The sequence below is a fragment of the Eutrigla gurnardus genome, assembly GCF_963514095.1.
Source record: "Eutrigla gurnardus genome assembly, chromosome: 8".
NCBI lineage: Eukaryota > Metazoa > Chordata > Actinopteri > Perciformes > Triglidae > Eutrigla > Eutrigla gurnardus.
This window is the reverse complement of record NC_139922.1, coordinates 16,398,039-16,411,216: the sequence shown is the minus strand read 5'-3', so window position 1 is coordinate 16,411,216 and position 13,178 is coordinate 16,398,039. Positions and strand designations below refer to the sequence as shown.

Genomic DNA, 13,178 nt, shown 5'->3' with positions numbered 1-13,178 from the left:
GAAGACTCTAAGGTCCAGTTCTATACAGGACTGACGTCATTGCAAACTTTCATTTGGCTGTTAAATGTCGTTAAAAGGAGCGCTGCTGCTCTGAGGGACGAGCTGAGCTCAGAAGACCACCTGCTCCTGGTTCTCATGAAGGTCAGACACGGATTCTCTCACAGATACATTGCTGAGAAATTTGGAGTATCAGTCTTTGCTGCGTCGGGGATCATCAGAGAGTGATACCTGTGTTGGCCTGCGTCCTTTTGTAATCTGGCCAAGCAGGGAAACGAGAGCTGATCTCCCAAAGTGTTTTAAACCCAAGTATATGGGCTGTCGGTGTATCGTTGACTGTACTGAAATCTTGATCGAGCCTCAAACTCATAGTACGAGCTGAAACCTGGTTCTATCATAGACATCAGAACATCATTAAGTATCTAATTGGAATAACGCCAGCGGGGGCTGTTTGCTTCCTTTCAGATGGATTTTGGAGGCCTTGCCTCAGATAAGATGATAGCACCAGACTTTTTAAAACAGCGATGTGGTTCTCACTGACAGGAGGTTCCTCCTGAGAGAAGAATTGGCAAGTGTTGGAGCAACATTGAAAATACCACATTTGACACACATGACTGTTGAGAGTCCACGTTCACATGGAGCGAGTGATTAGTCGCTTTAAAAGCTTGGTACCCATCAGCCAGACAGATCTCCTGGATGACATCGTAATACTGTGAACAGGTCTCACTAACATTAAGGCCGGTATTCCAGTGACCAGAGAAGAAATGGAGGATTCATTGACAGGAAGGAAAGGAATTCATCATGAATGTGTCTCTGCGTATAGAGCTCTATGTTTATGTGCATTGTTGTTACATGTGATGCATTTTGCCCGTTGTCTTTTGTTTTTCAATATATTGATGCCCGTTTAAGAAAAGACAGAAGATACTGGATTCTTTATTTGATGAAGAGCAGCAACCAACAATGACAAAAACCATCCAACATTTTAGTTGCTGGTCATCACCTGAAAAGAAAGAAAGAATAAAGAGAATATTTAAAAAATACTCCTAGAGGGAACCTGTGCTTCTCAATCACTCAATCTCATTGAACTCTTTTGAGTTACTGAGCAACTCAAGTTAAAATGCAAATTCAGATGATAGTAACTGTTTATAGTTTCTGGAGAATTATTTAAAGTAGGCATAATTTTTGTACAATATCATGTTTATGCTCCCAATAGACCTCATTCTGCACTCTATACTTTATTGTAAATTGTAAATTCAAACAAAAATGCTGGTAATTTTTTGTACAATATCATGTTTATATGTATATAACAAGTCTACTCTATTTCTATTCTATTTTTTACATTTCTTTTTATTTATATTGTTAATTTTTGTTATTGTTATTATTACTATTGTGTTTTTTGTAACATACTGTCCTTTGGCTGCTGTGGCAAACAAATTTCCCCGCTGAGGGACAATAAAGGAATTCTGATTCTGATTCTGAAATTACATTGCAAAAAAAATTGTTTGCCCCTTTTGAATAAAAAACTTTCTGAGATCTGTGTCTTCATATTCTAGCCACTACTTAATATTGGTATATGTTGTCTAAAAAGAGCAGTGTAATAAGCACAAAGGTCTGTCTACATGTAGTTTGAGGTCTTTCTGCGTTTAAGCCCGTAGACAATGATGATGATGTCTATATCACCACAGAGGGAAAAACAGTCACTGCTGTCTGCTCCGGCTTAAATATTTACAGAAATATATCTAGTGGATCATGAGATCGTTTGGACTTTTCACTCACGTTGTTGATCCAGTTGATGTAGGCGCTGACCCGAGTGAAGACGGAGGGCTTCTTGGGATAGTTGCAGCCCATGCTGGAGCCGAAGCTCACCACACCGTGGACGTCCCAGGAGCCGTCAGGGCTCTGGCAGTTAAGGGGACCACCAGAGTCTCCCTAAAGAGGAACACACACAAAAGTAAAATATTTGGCCCAAAAAAAAAACCCAACAGAAAATGTAAATTCTTTAATAGGCTGGGATTCAAACAAGGACGGTTATTAAACAGGCCATGACGAGTCAGACTCACGTTGCAGCTGGCCAGGTCTCCGTCTCCTCCAGCACAGACCATGTTTCTGGTGACCAGGCTGCCCCACCAGTCAGACCTGGAGCAGGTGGAGTGGCCGACCACGGGGAGGAGGGCCTGCTGCAGGATGTCGGCAATGGGACCTCCAGCTTTAGTGGAGTACAGGGTACTTGGAGTCAGGGCGGCAGTCTATTCAAGTCTATTTAAAAACTAGGACCAGTTTTGAGTGAAAGTGGATGAAAACCAACTTTCTTAAGCATAAGAACGTTTTCTAAGATTAAGGATTAACAGAGAACATAGATCCTGACTAGTTGAATGAGGACTCAGAGGAGAATAAGATGAATAGATGGAATAAGTTGACGTTCTCAAAACATTTTGACAGGGAAATTGATAGAACATGAAAATATAAGAGAACATGAATGCTGTCAGCCTTGGTTGACAGTTTCTCTCTCTTTTAACAAAAAAAAGTTGATCGGACTTACTCCAGAGACGACCCCAGCCGGTGACGTAGCAGGGGGCATTGTGGGGCAGAAGGTCACCAGAATTGGGAAGACAGGCGGCCATGATGGCGTCGGAGAAAGTGACAGGAGTCGACAGCTTGATAAGGGCGATGTCGTTGCTGCGGCATGGACGCAAATATAGCACATTCAGAAACAGAACCAGCATTAATAGCATGTGCAGAACACGAAATAGTCACAGCAGCATTATTTCTAGACTAAAGGATGGAAGGACATGACGGAGCCCACCGGATTCTGTAAGAGTCCCAGTTCTCGTGGACGATGATCTTGGCGGGGCTGATGGCGATGGAACCTGCCTCGTTGTAAGTATCCAGACTGTGCTTTCCCAGGTAGACTCTGTAGGTGCGACTGCTGCTTGGACACAACAAAAACACAGAAACACGGGTCAGCGTTGCATTTATTAGAACACCTAACTTATTTAAAACAAGTAATACCATATCCCTTCCATTATATCATTAATATTCTGATTTATATCAAATATATTTTTCTGAAATGAAACAGGATAGATAGGTGTGACATAATGTTAGGATGAATTTAATTTGATTGATCAAAAGATTAGCTTCGCAGTGCCCAAGTTCCAGATTGATTGATGGATGACATGATATTATTAGGTGATGTAAGATTAGGTCATATTTTTGATTTCCAGGAAGAAAAAAATATGTGATTTTGATCTAAAATGCGAAGAAATGTACTTTCTTTTCTGACAAATTGTTAAATAGGTGCAAAAATATGGATGAGATCAAAAAGAGTTTAAAATGTATTTTTCATTTCAGCTCAACTTTAAAGACTACAATGCATTGTTAAGCCAACTCTGTGTCAAGTATACAAACGTATTTTGTAACTATTTAAACACACCCGATGCAGTGAGCAGCAGTGAGGACCCACTGTTCGGAGATCAGAGTGGCGCCACAAGTGTGGTAGTAGTTGCTGCCACTCTTGTACTGCAGAGACGCCTGAGGAGAACAACGACATGTTTTGTGACGTAACCGGCAGCAGACACAGATTTTAAGGAGAAGTCTTAAAGGGGTCATACCTGCCAGGGCCAGCTGTGCTCACGGACGTCATCTCCACCCACCACCCTGGTGATGATGGGAGGGTAGGTGGGCAGGCCGCACCCGTAGGCTAAGAAACAACAAGCAGACTTATGATGGTTCAATACGAATAATACAAAATGCAATGTTACAATCAAAAGTATTTCAAAGTGTTGTTTTTTTTTGGCATAAGTATAAAATCTGAATACATCAAACTTGCTGCTTCATATCAAATGTCTAGACGTGGATATTTATATGGAGCAATGCGATTGAATAATGGTATGGTCAGAGATTAGTATCAGAGCTTACCACCAGCAACAAACAAAGCCAAGATCACGAACTTCATTGTGACCGTCTTCAGTAGAAGTTCAGGAGGACGTGATCCTCCTTATATAGCACACGAACGGACCCATTTAAAGACCCAACAAATATGTGTTGCTCATTTGCCTCGGAGCAGCCAGGAAAAGGTTGGTGGGAAAAGTAAATCAACCTTGGAGATAAGCAACCACAGATATCCCCAAATACATCTTATCTCTCCCAACTCAACCTCTGTGTGAACCTCACAGATGTCTCACTGTGACCTGAGCTGGTCAGGTCTATTATCTGATGATGTTCACATTCTGTGGTTAAACACTCATTTGAAAATACCTGAATTTTTCTTCCAGAGAAAATAAAAGGTGCAGTCCTATTTTTTTTTATAGAATATACACCCATAAACCATAAAATGGACATTTCCAGGCTTTTGCCAAGTCAGTTTAGATTTTGGGAAACATAAATTCTGTTTTAAATAATCTCAAAGAACTGCAAAACATATAATGAAGTCTGCAAATCAGCATTTTAATGTGACTATCAAAGGATTAGTCACATAAAACATGATGGTTTTGTAGATGTAATTATTAGAACCAAGTCTAATTTTATTGATGTATAATTCATTTTTTAGCAAAGTCAGAAATGTGTTTAAAATTTAGAAATCATGTCATATAATCTGGTGATAAAGGTGGTTGGTTTATATACATAACAAAGGCACAAGAGTGCAGGAGATACATAAGGTTACATTTTTTGCAGTGCTCCAACAAAAAAAAAGAGAGATCAAATGCTGTCACTGCAGTATTTTTTAAGTAGTAAATCATCCACAATACATATATTGCAATCAAACCTTATGAGCCGACCGTTTTTAGAGACATATGTTACTAATAAAGTATAGAAACAGGAGACTTTCAGTGCTTTTCTGAGCGATTACTTCAGCTATGGGAGGAGGTTCTAGTTTCTTTGTAAAGGAAACCAGAGGAGGGGCTACATTTGATATGTAAGCCTCTTTGGGTCAACTCCAGCTCCCAAATGATAAAAACTAAAAACATTCCACTGTGTTGTTCAACAAACAAGTTCTAAATTATACATGACTCCAGGATACTTTGACCTTGGCCCAGTATTCCTGGTCATTTCTGGCCGTGTTGGTTTGGCCACTTAGCTCCACCCCAGTATAACAACATGTCAAAGGGGACATATCTATTTAAAGTTTTTGTAGGTTGCATAACTGCATGAAAGGTATAAATGTGTCAGATATTTCACTGCAAACTGTGGAGAAAAACGGACACGATGAAGTTTGTGGTTTTTGCTCTCTTTGTTGCTGGTGGTAAGAATCCTTCACACACACGCAACATGAACCATGTTCACATGCAGTATTTAAGCTTTCTCTACAAACTGAATGCAGATTAATAATTGCGTTTTAAAATAATCCATCTCTTGGTGCCATTTCAGCCTACGGGTGCGGCCTGCCCACCTTCCCCCCTGTGGTGACCAGGGTGGTTGGAGGAGAGGACGTCAGGCCTAACAGCTGGCCCTGGCAGGTAAAACATATCAACTGTCTAAAAAAGACACGCTGACTTCATGAGAGAAACCTAAATGATATGGTTAACATATACAGATCAGATCACAATATCAATCAGAAAGAGGCAAATTAAGTCTGTTTGTGTAGCATCGGACAAACACGGAAGCAATTTAAAGTTTACATAAAGCCAAGAAATGTATTAAAACAAAATTGAAAAGGCAATAAAAAGGTTAAATTAGATTAATAAAATAAGCTAAAATAAATGCACATGGACAAAAGAAATAATAGAGCACAATCACATCCCCAGAAAAGTGTTCCTCTGTGGTTCCTTGACATGGATTGAGATTCTTTTCAGAAAATAATCAACCAAAGACAGGAAAACAGGACAGTTTTTTAATTCATATTTGGGAACAACTAAAGTCAGGTTTCATTTAATATTGGAAAGAGAGACTCAAAACTGTAAGTCTTAACACAAAACTAAGAGTAAGTGATTGTTCTCATGTATGTTACAGATTTCCCTGCAGTACAACAGGCAGGGCGAGTGGAGACACACCTGTGGAGGTACTCTGATCTCTGACCAGTGGGTTGTCACTGCTGCTCACTGCATCAGGTAGGAATCAGTCTGAAACAATTCACGACAACAGGTTGTCGTGAATGCTGTATATTGAGCTTACTTCAGAAAAGCATTTGGAAATGTAATCTTTGAAGAGGATCTCTAAGCTGCCACACTGCTTCATATCCGTCTCTCTGCCAACTTGCAGCAGTAACAAGGAGTACAGAGTGGCCCTGGGAAAACACAACCTGATCGAGACGGAGGAGGGTGCTGTGTTCATGGCCACCGCTAACATTGTTGTACACGAGAAGTGGAACCCCTTCTTCATCCGGTAAAAGAAACATCTCTCTAAGTTTACAAATAATGGTAAAAAAAAACAAAAAAATCTTCTAAGTTTATGAATAACGGAACTAGACTGAAAATCAAGCAGTTACAGTTGCAGGTGTGTGATGAATCTAAATGTGTGTTTCTTCCAGTAATGACATCGCCCTGATCAAGCTGGAGTCCCCCGTCACCTTCTCTGACAGCGTCATGGCCGCTTGTCTCCCTGCCGCCGGCTTCCTCCTCCCCCATGACGAGCCCTGCTACGTCACTGGATGGGGTCGTATCTACAGTGAGTGTCCAGCAAAATTTGTTTTAATTTTATTCACCACTTATGATATGATCAGAAAACTGCAGCAAAGAACGTTTTCTCTGCTAGTTTTCTGAAGATATTATACTTACCGTTTATTCGTCTTTAGGTTAGTATATATTATCTTCATATTGGAGGGGTTTTTTTGGGGCCATTTTTGCCTTTTATTGAGTGAGAGTGAAAGGGAGAGAGAGATATGGGGATGACATTGCAGAAAGGGCCGCCAGCCGGATTCAAACCCGGGGCCGCTGGGGTGAGCACTGAGCCTCGGTATGTGGGGCACCAACTCTACCACTGAGCCATCCTAGCACCCCTTAGTATTGGAGTTTTTATTTATATTCCTCAGATATTAAAGGCATAGTAGGTCATTTGGAAAAACCACAGAGACTTTGAACGCATCACCAAGCCGAAAAAAGTCCGGAAGGAAGCACTGACAGGCAGGAGGCCGTCCAATTATTTTCTCCAGCCCCACTTTTTTGATTGGACAGGGTTTTTTCATTCCTCCCATGGCCACAGATTAGTTTTTTTTTTAATGTCAGAGCATTTCATTAATTCATTGCTATCGGTATTTTACAAGTAATACAACACCAAGTGTTTCCCAATAGAATCACCTACTCAACCTTTAAGGTGTGTGAACTCTACTACACAAGTAAATGTAAATAAGAAATGTGTTGTTTGTATTTGTCTTTATTAAGTTAATTGGGTGCTGCCTTTTTTTTTTTACTGCAAATTGCTCGACTATTATGAAATAAAAACGTTTTCACAGGATGGATTTAAAAGTGTTTCCCTCAAAGCCACCGCCTGATGAAATATCCGTCTGGTTGAGCTCGTGTTTCTCACCACTAGTCTTTTACCTGAGCTGAAGTTCAGCTGTTACGCATCTCTCGTCCACACAGCTGGAGGTCCCATCGCTGACATCCTGCAGCAGGCCCTCCTGCCCGTGGTGGACCACGCCACCTGCACCCTGCGTGACTGGTGGGGTTCTCAGGTGAAGGACACCATGGTCTGTGCCGGCGGAGATGGAGTGGTGTCTGGCTGCAATGTGAGTCTAACATAACACAAAATCACACATCAGCTCTCTAACAGTAATGTTTCCTCAAAACGCTAATTTCTGTACGTTACAGAAAACGTAGTTTTCATTTCTATATTCACTTTACAGGACATGTTACACAAAATATAAGCAATGTAACAAAGTACAGTTGTAACCATTACTCCTTTAATCAATCGTCAGTAAATTAATCAGCAACTATTTTGATAATTGATTTATTGTTTAACCATTTGTATATTTACTGGTTTCTGGATTATCAAATGTGTATCTCGGCTACTTTTCTTCTGTGATATTTAATTGAATATATTTTGGTTTTGGACTGCTGGTTGGACAAATGATTAATTAAATTGATCAATAATTCAGATTAAAATCTGAAAACTCTCCTAAAATGCATTTTTTTGTGAGTAACTTTCAGTATTTCAGAATAAAAATTTCTTCTGTTAAAATGTGTTACAAAATAAAGTGATGTCTATAAGAACATAATATATCATAAGTAATGATGTAAACACTAAGTTCAGTCACTGAGTGTCTTTCAAGAACAACAAGTTCCTGTTAAATGTTGGATTTGCATCCTCTGCTTCCTCTCACATGACTCAGGGAGACTCTGGTGGTCCTCTGAACTGCAAAAACGCCGATGGTGCCTGGGAGGTCCACGGCATCGTCAGCTTTGGCTCCGGGCTCAGCTGCAACTTCCCCAAGAAGCCCACCGTCTTCACCCAAGTCAGCTCCTACATTGACTGGATCAGCTCTGTAAGCTCCTGACCCTCTCGCTACATCGCTCTTGTTTTATTTGTCATTTATTATCCCACGCTGCACTAAATCTAACATGTCTCTATCATCTCTCCCACAGAAAATGGTGGCCTACTGAGATGACAGGCTTTTAGGAACAAACAGTAAATAAAAAATGTCAAGATATTGTGTTTGTGTGATTTTTTGTCAGCCTGGATGTTAAGTCTTATTTTGGTTAATGTATTATCTATTAAGATTGCTGAATGATTAAAAACCTTAAATAGCAATGTTCACCACTGGGAGTTTTGATGGGAAAATCATTTCTCCAACCATCTGCTACATTCTCCGTCTAGACCACTTTGACTTTCTGCATGCGTGTCAGCCGTGTTTTCCAGGACTGTCTACTGGTTACCATGCAGTATAAATACAAGCCAATACAAGCTTTAGGCACACACTACATACTCCAGAGTCATGAGGAGGCTCGTGGTTCTCGCTTTTGTGATTGCTAGTGGTAAGACGGTTTCCATTCTTACATAAGTTACTTTCAACTAATTTGCTGTCGTAAAACCCAGATGAATAACCTATTATAAGTCTTGTAAATTGTACAAATAATCACATTTTATTTGAAAAAAATATTAATTCTTCAAGCATCACTTGACTGACAATCAGAAACTCCAAAAGATAAATTTTGATGTTTAGCCTTGTGTGAAATATGATAATATAAATATACTGACTTTGTCTCAGCATATGGATGTGGCCTTCCCACCTTCCCTCCTGTGCTGAGCCGGGTTGTGGCAGGACAGGATGTCAGGCCTCACAGCTGGCCCTGGCAGGTAAGGTCAGGTCTAAATGTATAAAAAAAGAGGTCACTTCATACATTTACTCTCTTCTAATAGCACGTAGTAGCATGTTGGAGAGACATTGTAACGTGTAGTGATGCACAGCGTCCTCCCTCTGCTCGGCTCAGATCTCGCTCCAGTCAGACAGCAGTGGGCGCTGGAAGCACGTCTGTGGAGGAGCCCTCATCTCTTCTAGCTGGGTCCTCACCGCTGCACACTGCATCAAGTATGTTCAACATAATCTAATCACAGTTAGGATACAGCATGTTCTTTTTGAAAGGCTCACTAACCTGGTGTGTTGCTTATGGTGCCATACATGTATATCACTGGTTGCACCAGGAATAATCAAGTGTTTAATCTATTTGTTAAATTGATGATCCAGGACAAATTAATGTCATTAAGAACTTTTGCTACGGTTCATTATAAAGGTATACACACAATATACTCAGTTAATGAAAGCATATTTACTTTGCCATACCAAAAGGTCGTGTCAGGAATTAATCCTCTACTCAACAGGAAATTATGCATTTTGTTTTTTACGGCTCAATTCCAATTCACCCAACTGACCACCACTCCGTTTGTGCCATCCCAAGCCATTAAGTTGGGAGTGGAAGTGGTTTTTAAATCTTCCAATAGCGAGTCTTCATCGATGTTGACTTAACCAGCATGCCTTACTGATCATGTGCAAACGCAGTTATGTGTTTTTTGTAATGAAAGACTCTCTGTACAGATGTCCAGGGAACCATAAAAAACAGAAAACATTTCCTTTAAACTGCTCAAACTTACAGTTGTTGTTGTTGGGACTGTTGCAGGAAACACACCGTTCATAAACATCAAGAGTAAAAAAACGGTTTTCGCCAGGGGTTAGTTAGTCCCGAAGCTTGCCACTGTGTTTAGACCATCCACCTTAAAGAAGGGCGCTTCATGCAGTCGTGAGAGTGAATACAAACAGAGTACACTCTGTGTGAGTGTGTAGGAGCCGGATCATCTCCCTGGGCCCTGAAGCCTCAGGGACGTAACCGACGTCGCCTGCTAAATGGTTGTGTGGGAGGCTGCAAGGGCTTGAAATGGCATGAATACGAGTGGGACAGCACTTTGCGGTAACATATGACATGACCTTGATGTCACCAAAACATGCTATTAACTGTGGGTCTATATTTTATGTGTATGTGTTTTTTTTATCTGCCTGATTTTAACATACTCACCAAATGAAAACTAACTGTCAAATAATCCATACTCATTTTTGTCAAAACAGCTTCAATAAGCAACATGGTTGATGGATAGATGACATGTGTAATATAGCCTCCCAATTTTTCTATGTACCATCTTAAATCCTTAATGTTTCTGTGTAAATTAAGTAAATCAGGCTCGACAAACATATGCCATCCTCTTTGTTTACCTCTGGACTTGTCCTTGTAAACTTGTGTTTAACACTAGCTATGAATTATGGGTAATTCCCTCAAGCAGAGTCGACAGAAATGCAGACTTACAGAAAGTGTGCATAAAGGGCTCAAAATATCTGCAAGAGAGCCATCAAGCACTTGACAGAATTCACAGCGGGACGGCGCTAAACCCTCATGGGAACATGACTCAAAGTCTGTGTGAGTGTGGGGATTGAGATTGGGCCTAAGAGTTTTGGGAATCAACAGGGTAGTTATTCAAGAATTAGCAGCAAAGGCCACCATGGCTGAACAGAGAAGCAGCCATGCGTTACATCAACGGGACGACCAAGCAGTTGCAATATTCTCCATCAGTTTAATCACAGTTTTGTACAGACGGGGCAGGAAAGTCAATACTACTGTTTGAACCGCGCGTTATCTGCCATCCCACAGTGATCGCAACAACTACAGAGTGGAGCTGGGTAAACACAGCCTGAAGACGAGCGAGGAGGGCTCCGTAGCGAGGAGGGCAGCCACAATCATCACTCACGAGGACTACAACACCATGCTCAGCCGGTAACAGCCGCTCACACAGCTTACGTGAAGGGCGTAAATCAGCACGTGTAAGCAGAGTGTCAGTGATCCGTCAACTGGTGCCTTTTGTCATGAGGAAGTCGATGCAGTAAACTGTTAATATAGCATAGACATCGTTGTTTTTGTTTTTAAATGCCGATGTATTGTTTGGTCTTTTGCAGTCACGACATCGCCCTGATCAAGCTGTCCTCCCCCGTCACCTTCTCTGACACAATCATGCCGGCCTGCATCCCAGACCGGGGCGTCGTCCTGCCCCATGGTGCCCCCTGCTACGTCACCGGCTGGGGTCGACTCTCCAGTGAGTAAACACGCCTCGGCAGAATTAATCACTGTGGATCTGCTTTACAGTTTCCACCCAATCAATTTAGGTTAAAGGCAGAGTCAGGAATATTTCACAACATGCACATGTATCCATAAGCCTGCTAAATAAGATGAGTTTATACCTCATGTAGGGATTTCTGTCTTCCTGCAGCTGTCAATTAAATCTTTGGTTATTTTTGTTTACATGAATGGTATGTCAAAAGAAATCAAATGTATTTTTGTGGGAAAGGAAAAAAAGATACAATGCATTCATGCTATTAAAAGTTTAGCTTTGGTTGGAAGGAACCTGCTGCACAGTCTCACTTGGCTGAGTCACAACTAGGATACAAAATGGGAAAGGTAGTCTCAAGCCGATTTAAAATTTTTTTTAAATTAGGTTTAATATTCAACAGACTTGGTTTTGTTCTGCTTACTGCCTTTGGCATAGATGATAAATCTGAGCTTCTTGTATTTTAGTCAAATTTGAGGGCCTAAACATTCTTGTTCTATAGGTCTGTGTACTAATGCAATCTGTGACGCTGCGTTATACAGTAAACAACCATAAATGGTAGTGGTGAGTTGAAGTATAAACAAGGTAGCACTCTTGCATGGAAATTACTCATGATGCATCCCACTTGGGAAACCATTAGTTTGGGTATTAAATGCACCATCTGTAACAACAAAAATGATCGCCTCCAGCACTGGAACGGTCCCGAGTGAACCTCCCTCAAAGCAGAAAATCTGGTTTCTTACCAAAGTTGAGCCTGTTTTCCCCTGTAGCCAGCGGTCCTCCGGCTGACATCCTGCAGCAGGCTCTTCTTCCAGTGGTTGGCCACGCTACCTGCAAACAGCCCGACTGGTGGAGCGTGCTGGCAACGGACAAGATGGTCTGTGCTGGAGGAGACGGCATCACTGCTGGCTGTAATGTAAGTTCATACAATGCAGGGTCATCTCGATGAAACCGTAATACAATGGTCAATTAAAGCGATGAGTTATGTCATCTGTAAAATGTCCATCCGGCACAGAATAAAACATTCAAGGAAAGGAATTTTACTTTGAAATGATCTAAAAGGAAAATTCAGCAGGACTAAGTGATCATTGGTAGTCATAGCTCCTTAGGGTAGTGTGCATAAGCTGCTAGGCAACAGTGTGTGTGCTGACCAACAGGGAGACTCTGGCGGCCCCCTGAATTGCCAGAACCCCGATGGCTCGTGGGACGTCCATGGCGTGGTGAGCTTCGGTTCTGGCCAGGGCTGCAACGTCCTCCAGAAGCCCACCGTCTTCACACAAGTCAGCTCCTACATCAGCTGGATCAACAGAGTAAGGAGCATTTTGTGATTGCCTTGCTAGCATGAACAATGGAGCCTGAAGCCAACAAAAGCATCGGCTTTCAAAAACAGGAAGTGTATCATAATTGTGTATTCTATTGTTTGCTCTGCAGGCTATGACCAGCTACTGAAGAGGCCATTCAAGTTGTTTTGTCTACGATTTCATCATGTGTTTTGTTCATTTTAAAGCAAAGTAAAAATGGGAAATGCTGTTAATCAATGCAAACGTGGTATGTGGAGTCATTGTTTGTTAGTGGCTTAAGTACTGTGTCCATGTCCAGGACACAAGCAAGCCTCAACAACTATATAGCATTCAGGAGCTCCACATTAACTTAGCACAGTGACA

General features: G+C 41.3%; 3 protein-coding genes across 3 annotated transcripts; 2 read left to right on the top strand and 1 right to left on the bottom strand.

Moving 5' to 3' along the window:
* Positions 1–911: 911 nt before the first annotated feature.
* On the bottom strand, positions 912–3,964 carry LOC311017267 (chymotrypsin-like elastase family member 2A). Its single transcript, XM_084015505.1, has 8 exons — positions 3,913–3,964; positions 3,606–3,694; positions 3,428–3,525; positions 2,801–2,923; positions 2,537–2,673; positions 2,058–2,203; positions 1,774–1,926; positions 912–997 (listed from the first exon to the last, which is right to left on the bottom strand). The coding sequence occupies exons 1-8, from the start codon at positions 3,947–3,949 to the stop codon at positions 980–982; spliced, it is 801 nt and encodes a 266-aa protein (XP_083871631.1). The 5' UTR covers positions 3,950–3,964; the 3' UTR covers positions 912–979.
* A 1,235-nt stretch (positions 3,965–5,199) lies between these two features.
* Positions 5,200–8,538, top strand: LOC311017268 (chymotrypsin-C-like; the record flags this gene model as incomplete). The annotated part of the gene is made up of 8 exons (XM_084015506.1): positions 5,200–5,236; positions 5,362–5,450; positions 5,944–6,041; positions 6,193–6,315; positions 6,461–6,597; positions 7,512–7,657; positions 8,261–8,413; positions 8,514–8,538. 8 exons carry the CDS (start codon positions 5,200–5,202, stop codon positions 8,529–8,531), a joined length of 801 nt encoding a protein of 266 aa, XP_083871632.1. The 3' UTR covers positions 8,532–8,538.
* An 86-nt stretch (positions 8,539–8,624) lies between these two features.
* On the top strand, positions 8,625–13,044 carry LOC311017265 (chymotrypsin-like elastase family member 2A). Its single transcript, XM_084015504.1, has 7 exons — positions 8,625–8,903; positions 9,137–9,225; positions 9,360–9,457; positions 11,064–11,186; positions 11,366–11,502; positions 12,285–12,430; positions 12,672–13,044. The coding sequence occupies exons 1-7, from the start codon at positions 8,864–8,866 to the stop codon at positions 12,840–12,842; spliced, it is 804 nt and encodes a 267-aa protein (XP_083871630.1). The 5' UTR covers positions 8,625–8,863; the 3' UTR covers positions 12,843–13,044.
* The last annotated feature ends 134 nt before the right edge of the window (positions 13,045–13,178 follow it).

What these genes read in the sequence shown, in the direction of transcription:
- LOC311017265 (XM_084015504.1), top strand. Translation starts at nt 8,864, where the DNA reads ATGAGGAGGCTCGTGGTTCTCGCTTTTGTGATTGCTAGTG. An exon ending in CTCACAGCTGGCCCTGGCAG is followed by an intron (nt 9,226 to 9,359) that starts GTAAGGTCAGGT and finishes TGCTCGGCTCAG; the next exon opens with ATCTCGCTCCAGTCAGACAG. An exon ending in ACCGCTGCACACTGCATCAA is followed by an intron (nt 9,458 to 11,063) that starts GTATGTTCAACA and finishes GCCATCCCACAG; the next exon opens with TGATCGCAACAACTACAGAG.
- LOC311017267 (XM_084015505.1), bottom strand. Translation starts at nt 3,949, where the DNA reads ATGAAGTTCGTGATCTTGGCTTTGTTTGTTGCTGGTG. An exon ending in ACTGCTGCTCACTGCATCGG is followed by an intron (nt 2,924 to 3,427) that starts GTGTGTTTAAAT and finishes GTGTCCAAGCAG; the next exon opens with CAGTCGCACCTACAGAGTCT. An exon ending in GAGACCTGGCCAGCTGCAAC is followed by an intron (nt 1,927 to 2,057) that starts GTGAGTCTGACT and finishes GTTCCTCTTTAG; the next exon opens with GGAGACTCTGGTGGTCCCCT.